Source organism: Ictalurus punctatus, chromosome 10 (genome assembly GCF_001660625.3).
Source record: "Ictalurus punctatus breed USDA103 chromosome 10, Coco_2.0, whole genome shotgun sequence".
Taxonomy (NCBI): domain Eukaryota; kingdom Metazoa; phylum Chordata; class Actinopteri; order Siluriformes; family Ictaluridae; genus Ictalurus; species Ictalurus punctatus.
The window spans coordinates 1,809,689-1,822,500 of NC_030425.2; the positions used below are offsets into that span (position 1 = coordinate 1,809,689).

The window sequence follows — 12,812 nt, forward strand, 5'->3', positions numbered from 1 at the left end:
AGTTAATTTCTAAGAAAGGCTAACATAAAGGCATACCTAGGGTTTACAATGAGCCTAAGGACAGAGCAAACACTACAAAGGACTGGCTTGAAAAAAAAAATCATACTGAGGACATCTAAATGTTCTGTTTGATTTTATTTCTGTAAATAATCCCATTCGAATATATTTCTATTTGACAAGAGATAACTACTAGGGGGTGAACACTTTCTGGAGGCATTGTACATACCTAACAAGGAAACTGCTAGTTTATATTTAAAAACTCTCGCAGGTTAACCACACAGGTCTGTTACTTTTCCGAGTCATTTTTAGCGATAGTTTCCTCTTATTTCTATCATATATATTGAGGTTATTTATACCAAAAAATGTTTCTATTCTGATTGATCCAGGGCTTGATTAAACAAAGTGTAGAATTGATCTGTTTTGGATCTGCTGATAATCCACTAGATGGAGTCTTAATCTTAGCATTGGTTTATGAAAAAAGACAATTCCCTTGTTTACCTTCTCCGCGATTTCTTTAATGCAGACAAGGCTGATCTCGTTAATTCTGTATGAGCCCGAAGCACCTTTTCTTTGAGGTCTCCTTGAATGAAATCCAAGTCAGCAGAACCTGAATTTGTAACACTAGAAAGAAAACCATGTGGGAAAAAGCGTGACAGACTCATCCACTTCCCATACGGCCCAGAAGGCTCACATTTATTTCTTAAATCAAACTCACAATTGTTCTTTTATACATTATAACATTTTACAAAACTAACCATAGAATGCTAGCACGTCATTGTTAAGGTCAAGTTTATCAGTTTATTTGGAGACTTATGCACACACACACACACACACACATGTACACACAAACACAGACATACTTGGCTCTGTTTTTTCCAGTACAGTTCGAGTGAAAAATCAGACCCAGAAACTCATAAAGGTAAAGCCAAAGCTACAAAACATTCGGATAATTAAACAGCCATGCTGAGAGGTTTTAGTGGTCATTGGTGGATGATCTCAGTGTTCCTCTGAGCTCACGTCCAGCTTCCTCTGAGGGATGTACAGGCTCTTACTGGGAGTGGGCGTGACCATGGTAGAGACTGGTGTGTGGAAAAAGCACTGCTGAGGGGCGGAGCCACTTTTGGGCGTGGTCAGGGTCGGCTAAAGACAAAAACATTTAGGAAATAAGTTCTCAATCTATAGTTATTATATAATGTATATTTAATGCTACAATAATTGCTCGACATTTGAGTTTACACTCTTCTACACCTTTGTCTTGTCTGTATTGTGCTCACCTGCTGCAGGCTGATGAGTGTGAGTGGTGAGACAGGCTTGATGAAGATCATGCCGTGCGTTTGGATCGGTGTGTGAGCATGCGTGTGTGTGCAGGGTACAGGGCTCGGCTGCTCAGGTGCTGTGTGTGTGGTGCTGTGTGGGTTGTGTATCAGAGCAAGGTTCTGCAGGGTGAAGTTGAGGATGGACGGGTTTGGGCTGACCCGGTGGGTGGAGTGATGGACCGGTAGAGGAGATGGGGTGAACTCCTGAGGAGAAGGTGTTATCGAACCTGCAAAACCCCAACAATAATTAAATCATAATTCAACAATGAGTGTGAGATCATTTATCACACTCACATAAAACAAAACAATAAAGATGGCTCTAAGTACGCACTCAACTCCACAGACTCACGATGTTTCCAGAGACACAGTACATTATGAATTTGTAAAAAAAAACAAAAAACAAAAAAAAAAACCCAATGATTACTGGGGGAACCCCCCGGCGATACCGGTATTACCGGTGTTGTGACACATTGATTAAGCGGTGGGAAAATTTCCTCACTGTCATATCCCTAGTGATTACAGCACCAATCACTGACTCTCTGAATGGGTTCAATGTGTGTGTGTGTGTGTTATACCTGCAGTTGGTGTGCGATAGATGTATGTTGGTGTTTTATTTGTCTCTCCATTGGAGGTCGGAGTCTCTTTAAAGCCAAGCAGAGACTGTTGGGAAATTGGAATCAAATAACCTGTAGGGATCAGAGTCTGACACACACACACACACACACACACACACACACACACACACACACACACACACACACACACACATTCTTTTACCATAATTTACAACATTATCAGGATTGAGACATGAGACATGCATATATCTACTGCATTGAAAGCTTTGTTCCTCTCATGTAGTAAGCATACCATTCAATGTCATGTTAGTATTGTGGCTATGAATTGACTAAAGGCCTTATTTAATGCTCTATAAAATAATAAATCTCGCACCACCGTTGTGCCCTCACTGGAAAGACCACTGTTTCACAGTTTACCGCCACAAAAATTGAACCTTTCACAAATGCATTTTCTTCTTCATCATGATTTCAAGTATCAAGTATCGAGACCCTTTATTTTGTACTTTGTAGAAACACCTCTGGCAGCCTCGAGTCTCAAGAAGCTTTGCACACCTGGATTTGGGCAGTTTCTCCCAACTTCCTGCCAGATCCACTCAAACTCAACCAGACTGAATGGTGATTGAATGGTCTGTGAATCTCCATCTTCAGGTCTCTCTGGACACCAGTCCAAACCACTCTGGGCCATTTAAGGACATCCTTTCCTCAATTCTAACCCCTACCCTGCTACTGTGAAGTAGGGACGATGTAGTAGGACGATGCTTCCACTACCATGCTTCACCATAGGGACGGTATTACCAGTTGATGAGTAGTGCCTGGTGTTTGCCAGACATAGCTCTTGAAGACTGCAATGTTTCTTCTCTCATCAGACCAGAGAATCTCTTTCCTCATGTTCTCAGTCCTTTATGTGCCTACCACATTAATTTTTACACAGTATTACACAGGATGTGTCTAGCTTCTCTACCATAAAGGCCTAATTCATGGAGTATTTCTGAGATGGTTACCCTTCCAGCAGGTTCTCCCGTCCCTGCAGAGATCTTCTGAAGCTCTGTTAGAGTGGCCATTGGGTTCTTGGTCACCTTTCATATCCAGGTCTGTGCAGCCCAGTTACTGTGTTTGGCCAGATGGCCAGCTCTAGGAAAAGCCCTGGTGGTTCTGGGAACTTCAAAGATTTAGAAATGGGTTTATACCCTTTTCCTACATCTGAGTCGATACAATTTGATTGTGGAGAGCTCCTTGGATTTCGTGGCTTGGTATTTGGTCTGACATGCACACTGATATACACAGGTGTGTCTTTTTCTAAATCATGTCCAATCAACTGAATTTGCTACAGGTAAACTAGTCAAATTCTTGAAACATCTCGAGATAATCAAAGCAAACAGGATGCATAGTGCACTCCACTAATATTGGCACCCTTGGTAAATGTGAGCAAAGAAGTCTGAAATTTTCTCTTTATTGTTTAACCTTTTGTTTAAAAAAATTCAAAAAATACTCTGCCCTCATGGATATCAAACAATTCAAAACAAAACACAGGTTTATAAAAAATTATCTTCGTTAAATATAGATGTGCAACAATTATTGACACCCCTGTACATTCATATGAGAAAAATATATTTGAAGTATATTCCCATATTTTACATTTTTGTCTAGTACACCAGGGTGACTAGGAACAGGAAATTGTTCAACCATGACTTCCTGTTTCACAGGGGTATAAATATGAGGTAACACACGGGCCAAATTCCCTTAGTCATTCATAACATGGTTAGATCAAGGAATATAGCTGTGATGTGCGGCAAAAGGTTGTTGAGCTTCACACAATGGGGCGTGTCTATAAGAAAATAGCACAAGCATTGAAAACGCCCATTTCCACCATCAGGGCAATAATTAAGAAGTTCCAGTCAACTGGAAATGTTATGAATCGACCTGGAATTGGACGTGTGTCTATATCGTCTCAACACATTGTGAAGAGGACGGTTCGAGTGGATAAAACATCTCCAAGGATCACAGCTGGAGAACTGCAGAAGTTAGTTGTGTCTTGGGGTCAGAACGTCTCCAAAACTACAATCTGAAGTCTCCTACATCACCACAAGTTGTTTTCAAGGGTTTCAGGAAAAAAGCCTCTACTCTCATCCAAAAACAAACTCGAGCGTCTTCAGTGTGCAGACACTACTGGAACTTCAAATGGGATCGGGTTCTACGGTCAGATGAAACCAGAATAGAGCTTTTTGGTAATAAACACAGAGGTGGTTTTGGAGCACACAGAGAGGTAGCCGTATGAAAAGTACCTCATGCCCACGGTTAAATATGGAGGAGGATCTTTAATGTTTTGGGGCTTTTTTTTCTGCCAGAGGATCTGGACATTTTGTTAGGACACATGGCATCATGGACTCTATCAAATATCAACAGATATTAAATGAAAACCTGACTGCCTCTGCCAGAAAGATATAAAATGGACCATGGTTGGATCTTCCAGCAGGACAATGATCCAAAACATCATCAAAATCAACACAGAAATGGTTCACTGACCACAAAATCAAGGTCCTGCCATGACCATCCCAGTCCCCTGACCTGAACCCCATAGAGAACCTGTGGGGTGAACTAAAGAGGAGAGTCCACCAGCGTGGACCTCGAAATGAGAAGGATCTGGAGAGATTCTGTATGGAGGAACGCTCTCAGATCCCTCACCATGTATTCTCCAACCTCATCAGGTGTTATAGGAGAAGACTCAGAGCTGTTATCTTGCCAAAGCGAGGTAGCACAAAGTATTGATTAAAAGGGTGCCAATAATTATTGCACACCTACATTTTACAAAGATTTTTTTTTATAAACCTGTGTTTTGTTTGCAGTTGTTTTATATCCATGAGAGCAGAGTATTTTTGTGCATTTTCTGAATCAAAGGTCAAAAGGTTCAACAATAAAGACAATTTTTCACAGCCTTCTTCCCTCATATTTTCCAAGGGTGTAAATATTAATAGAGGGCGGTGTATGTCTAGTGCAGGGATTCCGAAACTAAATTGGCTTGGGGCCGCAGAAAAAAACATAATGTAGACAGGAACCCCTGGCCTAGTGTGTGTCTCTGTTTCATATAGTGCTAGCCTGTTCTTGTGTGTGTGTGAGATTCTCTCTACCTCTGTGTTTGTGTGTCCAGTCGATTCCTGCACAGTGGGTGTGGTCTGGTTCTGCACCTTCTCTTCCCGCTCCTCTGTCTCCAGGAAGTACTGCAGCTCCATGCTGTGCTCCACGGTGTCAGGATTATTATGGGGGTTTTTTTGCTTAAATTCAGGTTCGAGGTGCAGAGCTCTCACTGAGGCACGGCTGGAATTCAGGGCTCCTCTACGATCTTTCAGACGAGCTTGCAGGATCTCACACAGCTTAGGGGACAAGCTCTGGAACACACAGACACACACCTCTTAGTAACTTCTGCACGGTGTAACTGATTTGGGTTCTGAGGGTGGAAAGGTCAGCAATTTAGACCGCTCCAGTGAAGCCAATAAATAAGTAAATAAATATGGTGCACAGTTGGCTAATATTAGAGTAGTGGTGTTATACTGATAAATTACATTAGATAGGTAACATATGTACTGTATCAGCCCACGCTGGCAGTTTGCAGCTCGCTGGATATTCTCCTCTCGCATATACAGGTGTATATATATCAGGGTAATATTCCACCAAACGTTAAACTCAGGTTTACATACACGCATATTCACCTTCGAGTTCGTTTCGGTCCGTTTAATCTTAGCCGGACTTCCTTCTAAACACGTCCGTTTCAAAGCAGGACTCGCCGGCTCGTAACCAGGCCGCCGCCTCTGGCCTGTCACCGTTACAGACGCTGGTGACGCCTTAGTGTTCGCACCTCTGGGGCTTTCGAAGGTCATGGAGCGTACAGCGGTGCTGGAGGGCAGAGGCCTGGCAACAGGGCGAGGACGGACAGGGGTGTGGCTGACATACACAGCTTGGGGAACCAGCACGGGAACAAAGGAGCAGCAAGGAGGAGGCGCAAACGATAACTGCACGGTCTGGGGACACAGGGCCTCCACCCCAGGCGTCATCGCAGGGGGAATGGGTGACGACACAGAGCTTTTCTGTTGTAAGTGAGCAGCCTCTTTCAGATCGCTCAGTTTCTGAACATTCCTAAAATTAATAACAGCAATATTAATTAATAATAAAACATTTTCTTTTCTTTTTTTGAACAATTTTATTAAAATCACAGTGATAGCCTCTACAGTTTTACTGCCGGCATTCCTTATTGGAATTAAGTAGATAAAAGTTGTTGTTTTTTCTTACACAGCTTGCTGGTCCAGCTGCATTTTACAAATCTCAGCAAGGTGATCCATTTTACTGGTGTAGAAACTTCCAGTAACCGCATCACCTGAAACAATAAGATAGGAGTATAAGCGCCGTTCGGACTAAACCTCTTTTCTCATAAAAACGTCTGAAATTGTACACGCACTTATGATTTTAACGGGGCTTGATGGAGCAGAGTTTATCTTCCTGCGATCGTCCTGGATGCTTTTGGCCAATTTGACCAGTGAGTGATGTCGTGTGAAGCCTCGTTTAGTGCTGGGAGAGCAGAACAGGTTTTTAGCGCAGTTATCTACAGACGAGCGGGATTCGAGCGGCCGAGGGCAGGAAGAAGCCTCGACCTGCAAACCTGAAACAAAGCAAAAAAAATATGAAAAATCTTACCACAACAGTGACTGTATAGTACAGGGAAAACACAAATACAGAATAAATCAAATGGGCCATAACATGGCGTAAAGACCTGGTACTGACCCTGTAAGGACAGATTCTCTGGTCCGGTCCATTTAAATGCTGGTTTTCTTCCTCGTTCTTCCGTCACATGCACTTTCTTAATAAGCTTAAGACTACTGAGGACATTTGAGATGTCATATAGACGACGAATCTTTGCTAAGAAATGGAAAAGAAGAGGAAAATCAGAGTCCATTCGACACTTACCGAAAGGCGGATCATACAATCCTCTGGAATGTTTTTCAAGCATCTTGTTCAGTGAACAAAATGATGGAATTATTTCTATTATTCCCGCGACCCATCCTTGCTCTTGAAGGACTCAGCCTTTTTTGGAGGCTCCTTATATACTATGATTAGATGATTGCCTCACCTGTCTCACATCACCTTCTTATTTCACCTTCTCACATTGCTATTAGTCCTAAATCGCCCTGTCCCAACTTTTTTGGAACATTTTGCGTCGATCAATTTCGAAATAAACGTTTATCTTGCCATTAAATACGTAAAAGATCAAACTCCTTGTTTTATATATTTTTTGTTTACATACAAGTCCATTTACAAATCTCTTTATTTTTATTAGCATTTTCCCGTACTGTCCCAACTTTTTCGGAATTGGGGTTGTATATTATATATGTATGTATATTAATTGGAGTAAAGAATGCAAACGACGGAACCTGTTGAGTATTTTGATTATTTGGGCCAACCCTCGACACTACCTACCCTAGCGATGCTGAGCGAATTAAAGGTCGTGTAAACGTTGAAGAACGCACAGCAGAGCGTATTACTCACTCTTGAACTTGCTCTTGTCCTGGTCCACCACCTGGTCTTCTCCGATCAGGATCCTGGCTGCATTTTCCAGGCTCACCACACGTGGACTTGACACCAGGAACAGCATAACAAACTTCTGACTCATCACACGCAGGGATTTATCCTTACGGCTAGCTGTGGGCACAGTAGATCACGGGAAACAGGAACGTTTAGTACTGTTTAGAACGTTTAGTATTTACACACTAAATTAAAATTAGTCTGAAACCCCGACAGCATTATTAAGTTAAAAATGTCCGTGTTTAAATGTACTCTGGGATCTTAATGCGGATGGTTTCGCTCCACACTGACCCCCTTTAGCGTCCACTGAGGTTTCGCTGAAGCCTGGCTCCCTCAGCGTGATTTCTCCGTCGGTGTCCTCATTCTCTTTCTCCTCTCCCTCCATCTCCAGAACATCCTCTGCAGGTCTCTGCCGTATTTGCTGGATCTGCTGGCTATAGTGGTGTTTCTCTCCCTCTCGTTGAAGCAGTGCTAGTGTGTGCGCTAGCTGGGCACGACCGTGCCACGTGTAGCGGTTTTTAGCCAGGCGGCTGACCATGTTCAGGCTCTCCAAGACGTTCATGATGTCGTAAATACGCCGCCGTTCCACATCTGAGAGTGAGTGAGAGAGAAAAATACACCATACAATTAAAACCGATATCCACAGAGCTGTTACTGCCCATGTAACAACCTCAAGTATAGCACTAATGCGTGTCAATTAAGAATAAATCACTAGAAACTTTAGACGTGTGTGAGAAGTGGCCGAAGGTGACAGGCTGTATATATTTAACACCGTGCACGTATCCTGTCTGCAAGCAGCTTACTCAGTTCCACAGCAACGTCATCCAGGCAAATGTCATTGTTCACAGCTGGGTTTGGATAATCTGGATATCGAGCCAAAAATTTGTGACACAGCAACCCAAGACTTTTCTCTTTTCGGCTGAGCTGCAACCTCTCTGCTTCTTCTCCATGTTCAGTATCCTGTAGGAGGAATAAAACAGACACACACACACACACACACGTTAGAACAGGCGGACAAACAACCCAGCATGCCTCAGTACCTGCACATGGACGTGTCAACGTGAAGCTTCCTAATACTTCCCTTAAAAGTGTTAGGCTGATATTGACAGGAAATGATCCCGATCTGATTCTGTAACAAATCTATCCTGAAATATCTCGGAATGTTTCGAGACGCAGGCGTACTTATATTATAAAGTAGAAGGGGTTCACCAGCATCGGCTTTCTCTTCCCCCCCCGCTTCTCGTCTGACTGCTCGTCCCATGGGATCCTAATTCCAGTGCACGAGATAGACAGTAGCCGCTGTACTCAGGTTATACTAGAACGACAGCAAGTAGCATAGCGATTTTAATTCCGAACACATTATATATATATATATGTATGTATGTATGGAAAGCAACACACAATGCACCAGGTTTAAACGGGAACAGGATTTCTCGCCTTTTTTACTCAATCTGGGTGCTCTGTTTCACACCACGTGTAGGTTCTCCTATACATATCGAAACTTTAATATTGACACGTGTTTATACGTTCTCTTTTGCTTGTTAGGTTATTGTAGTATGTGCATACATTAACGTGTGGATTCTTCTCTTCGATACGGTCTGAAAACATGGTCTGTCACGTGACTTCGCCTGTCAACATTAATCGTATGACTATATCACATCACACGGTCACAATGATTATGTGACTACTTGTTAACATTGAGAGGAAACAGCCCTGATGAAGGCCTTAATGGCTGAAACAGCGTAGGCGTGTGTTTTAACCGTAACAAGAGATATTAAAGGCTTTTTAAATCAGGTTATTGTTCTGAGTGCCTCATAGTTCTTTAATAATACTCGACTACTAGGATTCCCGATAAACTGAAGCGCACCAGAGCGATATCTTTTTTCTACACTCGAGCAGCACTCAATGCAAAAATGCTTTTCCATCCAGGTCCGTTATTATTTGGACATTTACAAAGTTGTTATTTTCTCGCTGTCCACCACGGTATATTAGATTTTAAATTGAATAATGTATTTAGGACAGTGTTTGGTTTGTCCAATCACTTTTGGTCCCTTAAATAAAAAGAAAAGGGGGGGGGACATCACATATAAAATCTCTCTGCATGTTCTCCCGGTGCTGCGGGGGTTTCCTCCGGGTACTCTGGTTTCCTCCCCCACTCCAAGGACATGCATGGTAGGCTGATTGGCATGTCCAAAGTGTCCGTAGTGTATGAATGGGTGTGTGAATGTGTGTGTGATTTTGCCCTGTGATGGATTGGTACCCTGTCCAGGGTGTACCCCGCCTTATGCCCCATGCTCCCTGGGATAGGCTCCAGGTTCCCCGTGACCCTGAAGGATAAGCTGTATAGAAGATGGATGGGTGGATATATATATATATATATATATATAGATCAATGTATATGACCAAGGTGAAGCTCATACACAAATATAAAAAACCCAACTGTTGTTTCGTGACTTTGAAGCATAAAACTGCAGAAAAAAATGTTTCATAAATTTTACATATCTAAATTGAATACATTAGCAAACACTGATCATGTTAACACGGCAGCTGTGGGGCAGTGGTAGAGCGGGGTGTCCACTAATCGTAGGGTTGGCGGTTCGATTCCCGGCCTGCGTGACTCCACATACCGAAGTGTCCTGGAGCAAAACCCTGAATCCCAAGTTGCTCCCGATGGCTCTACCATTGGTGTGTGTGTGTGTGTGAATGGGTGAATGAGACACAGTGTAAAGCGCTTTGGATAAAAGCTCTATACAAGTGCACCATTTATTTTAACACGTAACCATGGTCAGCACGATCACTCATTAAAACACAGTGGGTCTTGTTTCATTACGTGTTCGTTTTTATTCCCCTAATAAATTTAACAGACGTTAAAAACAGACAGAAATACGGATGCAGTGGGAGTCTTAAACTCAGCAAAAGTATTCGTGCTAACAAGCGTACTAAAAAATTGGGAAAAGTTTGATGGGGTAACGTTAGGGAAAAAACATATCACGAGGCGCCGCACCAAAGATGTATTGGGAAAAAGGTCGTGACAGCTCGAGAGACGTCTGTGGTCTCACTCCAGTGTATGGGAAATTAGCGGAATGTCCAATTCTTGTGAGGTTTAGGGGCCATTTACATTTAGCGCCTAAAAACGTGTGGAAAACGCTTGCGCTCCCGTGGTGTCTGCCGTTGCTAAGCGACGAGGAAGTTTTACCACAGGATGGATTTACAGCACCGCAAATCCCTTGCAGAAGCTCTGCTACTAGGTTTATTTATGGAGAAGAGAGACAAAAAACTTCATGCTTGGGCGCACCCCACCCTTCAATCACTTAGAAAACACTGAGAATTTCACCAACTAATCCAACCGCTCCGTGAGATTCAAAGCCTATTTCAGAGTGGACAAAGAGAAAGGGTGAAGCTGACTGGTTGGTTCTTGTCACATGACCTGCGGTGCACTTGCGGAATACAGAAAAGTTGGGATTTTCCATCTCGAAAAACGTGTCTAAATATTTGTGAATAAAACAAAAGATGAGACCAGGACCACATTCATAAATCTCTCGACCCCTAGAATGGGAATTTACCTGCGTTACACGTTCCACCGCTTAAACTAAATATGAACCACAGACTAATCTGAACAATTCTTAATTAGCGAAAACGTTCATATAAGAAGCTTTTCGTACATTTAAAATATTGTTAATATTGGTATTATATTACACGTGCACTTTTTCTGCCAATATGATGTATATGTTCACATCAGCAATTTGTAAGCAGTATGTAAATAATGAAGCCAGCTGATCGAACTCTAGACGTGTTTGTTCTCACCTGAGATGAGTTCTCTGTTTCGTCTGCGATATTCTTCTCTTTCTCTCGATTGCGTATTTCTGGACTCGCAGCGCTGATCAGCATTTTCAGGTTGGACGTCGGTGTCCACGGTTCCCCTCCCGGCGCCTCTGACGAGCCCTTCGTCGGTGTCGATAAAGGCCCCATGACCTTCTGAGCCTCCTGAGATCTTCCTGAAGCTGATAAGCGCGTGTGCGGCTCGGCGAACACGACTTCCTTCTGTTAAAGAGGACGAATGTTCAGATCAGATCAGTGGGACTGCGATGTTAAATGGCAGACCTGCAGTGGGGGTCGAAGATGTTCGCTTAAACAGATGGACATAACACACTAACCTTCTCATGAGCTGCAGTCGAGCTGCTTGGGTTAATCTCAAGGTTCAACTGTACGTCCAATAAAGTGCTGGTCATCTTCCACCTGCACGTGACGTAAAATAAATAAATACATCAAAACACTTTACACATTTACAAGGCGGAAAGATGAGACTCATCAGAATAGATAGAGAGTTAGAGAGAGAGAGGAGGAAGAGAAAGAGTGAGAGAGAAAAATAGAGAGGAGGGAGGGACAAAGCGAGAGAGAGAATGAGAGAGGAAGCTGTTATAAAGGTGAGTTAGTTATAATGAATGGTTACAGCGGTTGCTAGGCGACGGTTGCTAGCACGAGATACTAAATTCTTCATTTCTTCTAGAAAATTTACCTTTTCTTTACGGCATTATTCATCGCACTGCTCTGATCAGTGTGGAATGAACAGATTCGACAAGTGATCCGAGTAATCACGCACGAAAAGTCGCGCAAATCCAAATTATCTTGAGTTCAAACCGCTTGGCGGTAAGTGACGTCCGCTCTATCGAAGGCAACAGTAGTACGCGTAAGCACACGCCCACACTACACACACACACACCCTACACACACATTAGCCAATGAGCGCGGAGCACGGGGTGTCGTCACACTTAATGAACCAATGAGCATGTAGCGGAAAAACCGGAATTCCACAGCGGCGCGCGCTGGTGCGCACTTTTTTTTTTTTTTTTTTTTAAATGTTGGCGCGGAATTTTCCAAGTTCTCAAAACAACTAACTAAAGTTTAACACAACTAACATTAATTAAAAACTGAGCGCGTATGGATTTTTAAAACCTCCAGAAATGTGGACACGGAATCTCGAAATGAATTCAAGTCTGCTTTAATGTTGTAATAAACACTGAGTAGTCTAGACTGACCCTAATCCTACTTAGCTGTATAGCCAGACTGCTAAACCTCCAACTAACACCACGAACAGGACTATTTAAATAAATGAATAAATAAATAAAACTTTTCCCTCCAGCTACTGTATTTCACATTCACACGAGATCCACAGCTGTAGTGTGAACAGAAGGATCCCCTAACGTTAGTTGTTCTGTATTTTAGCATGTTTGCTAGCCTTATTTAAACAGATGGAAAACACCCGGAAGTGATATGTTATTTATATGAATATATCATTTATGACAGAGATACATTTTACACAAGATAGCTGAAAGTTGCTCCTGTGTGTGTGTGT

The 12,812-nt window shown here is 42.6% G+C and overlaps 1 protein-coding gene across 2 annotated transcripts in view; it reads right to left on the bottom strand.

Moving 5' to 3' along the window:
* Nucleotides 1-672: 672 nt before the first annotated feature.
* Nucleotides 673-12,812, bottom strand: part of e2f8 (E2F transcription factor 8) — a 12,614-nt gene continuing 474 nt past the window's right edge. The window contains exons 1-14 of one of the 2 annotated variants that reach the window (XM_017477294.3): nucleotides 11,976-12,296; nucleotides 11,614-11,695; nucleotides 11,264-11,500; nucleotides 8,263-8,419; nucleotides 7,751-8,050; nucleotides 7,424-7,576; nucleotides 6,662-6,796; nucleotides 6,339-6,539; nucleotides 6,173-6,257; nucleotides 5,596-6,019; nucleotides 5,017-5,274; nucleotides 1,892-2,018; nucleotides 1,275-1,543; nucleotides 673-1,140 (exon numbers count right to left, since the gene is read on the bottom strand). In XM_017477294.3, coding sequence (XP_017332783.1) covers nucleotides 997-1,140; nucleotides 1,275-1,543; nucleotides 1,892-2,018; nucleotides 5,017-5,274; nucleotides 5,596-6,019; nucleotides 6,173-6,257; nucleotides 6,339-6,539; nucleotides 6,662-6,796; nucleotides 7,424-7,576; nucleotides 7,751-8,050; nucleotides 8,263-8,419; nucleotides 11,264-11,500; nucleotides 11,614-11,695; nucleotides 11,976-11,998 — 2,595 coding nt within the window. In that variant the 5' untranslated portion in view covers nucleotides 11,999-12,296 and the 3' untranslated portion in view covers nucleotides 673-996. Of the gene's footprint in view, nucleotides 1,141-1,274; nucleotides 1,544-1,891; nucleotides 2,019-5,016; nucleotides 5,275-5,595; nucleotides 6,020-6,172; nucleotides 6,258-6,338; nucleotides 6,540-6,661; nucleotides 6,797-7,423; nucleotides 7,577-7,750; nucleotides 8,051-8,262; nucleotides 8,420-11,263; nucleotides 11,501-11,613; nucleotides 11,696-11,975; nucleotides 12,297-12,812 lie in introns of those variants that run through there. The other variant, XM_017477295.3, reaches the window with a different exon arrangement.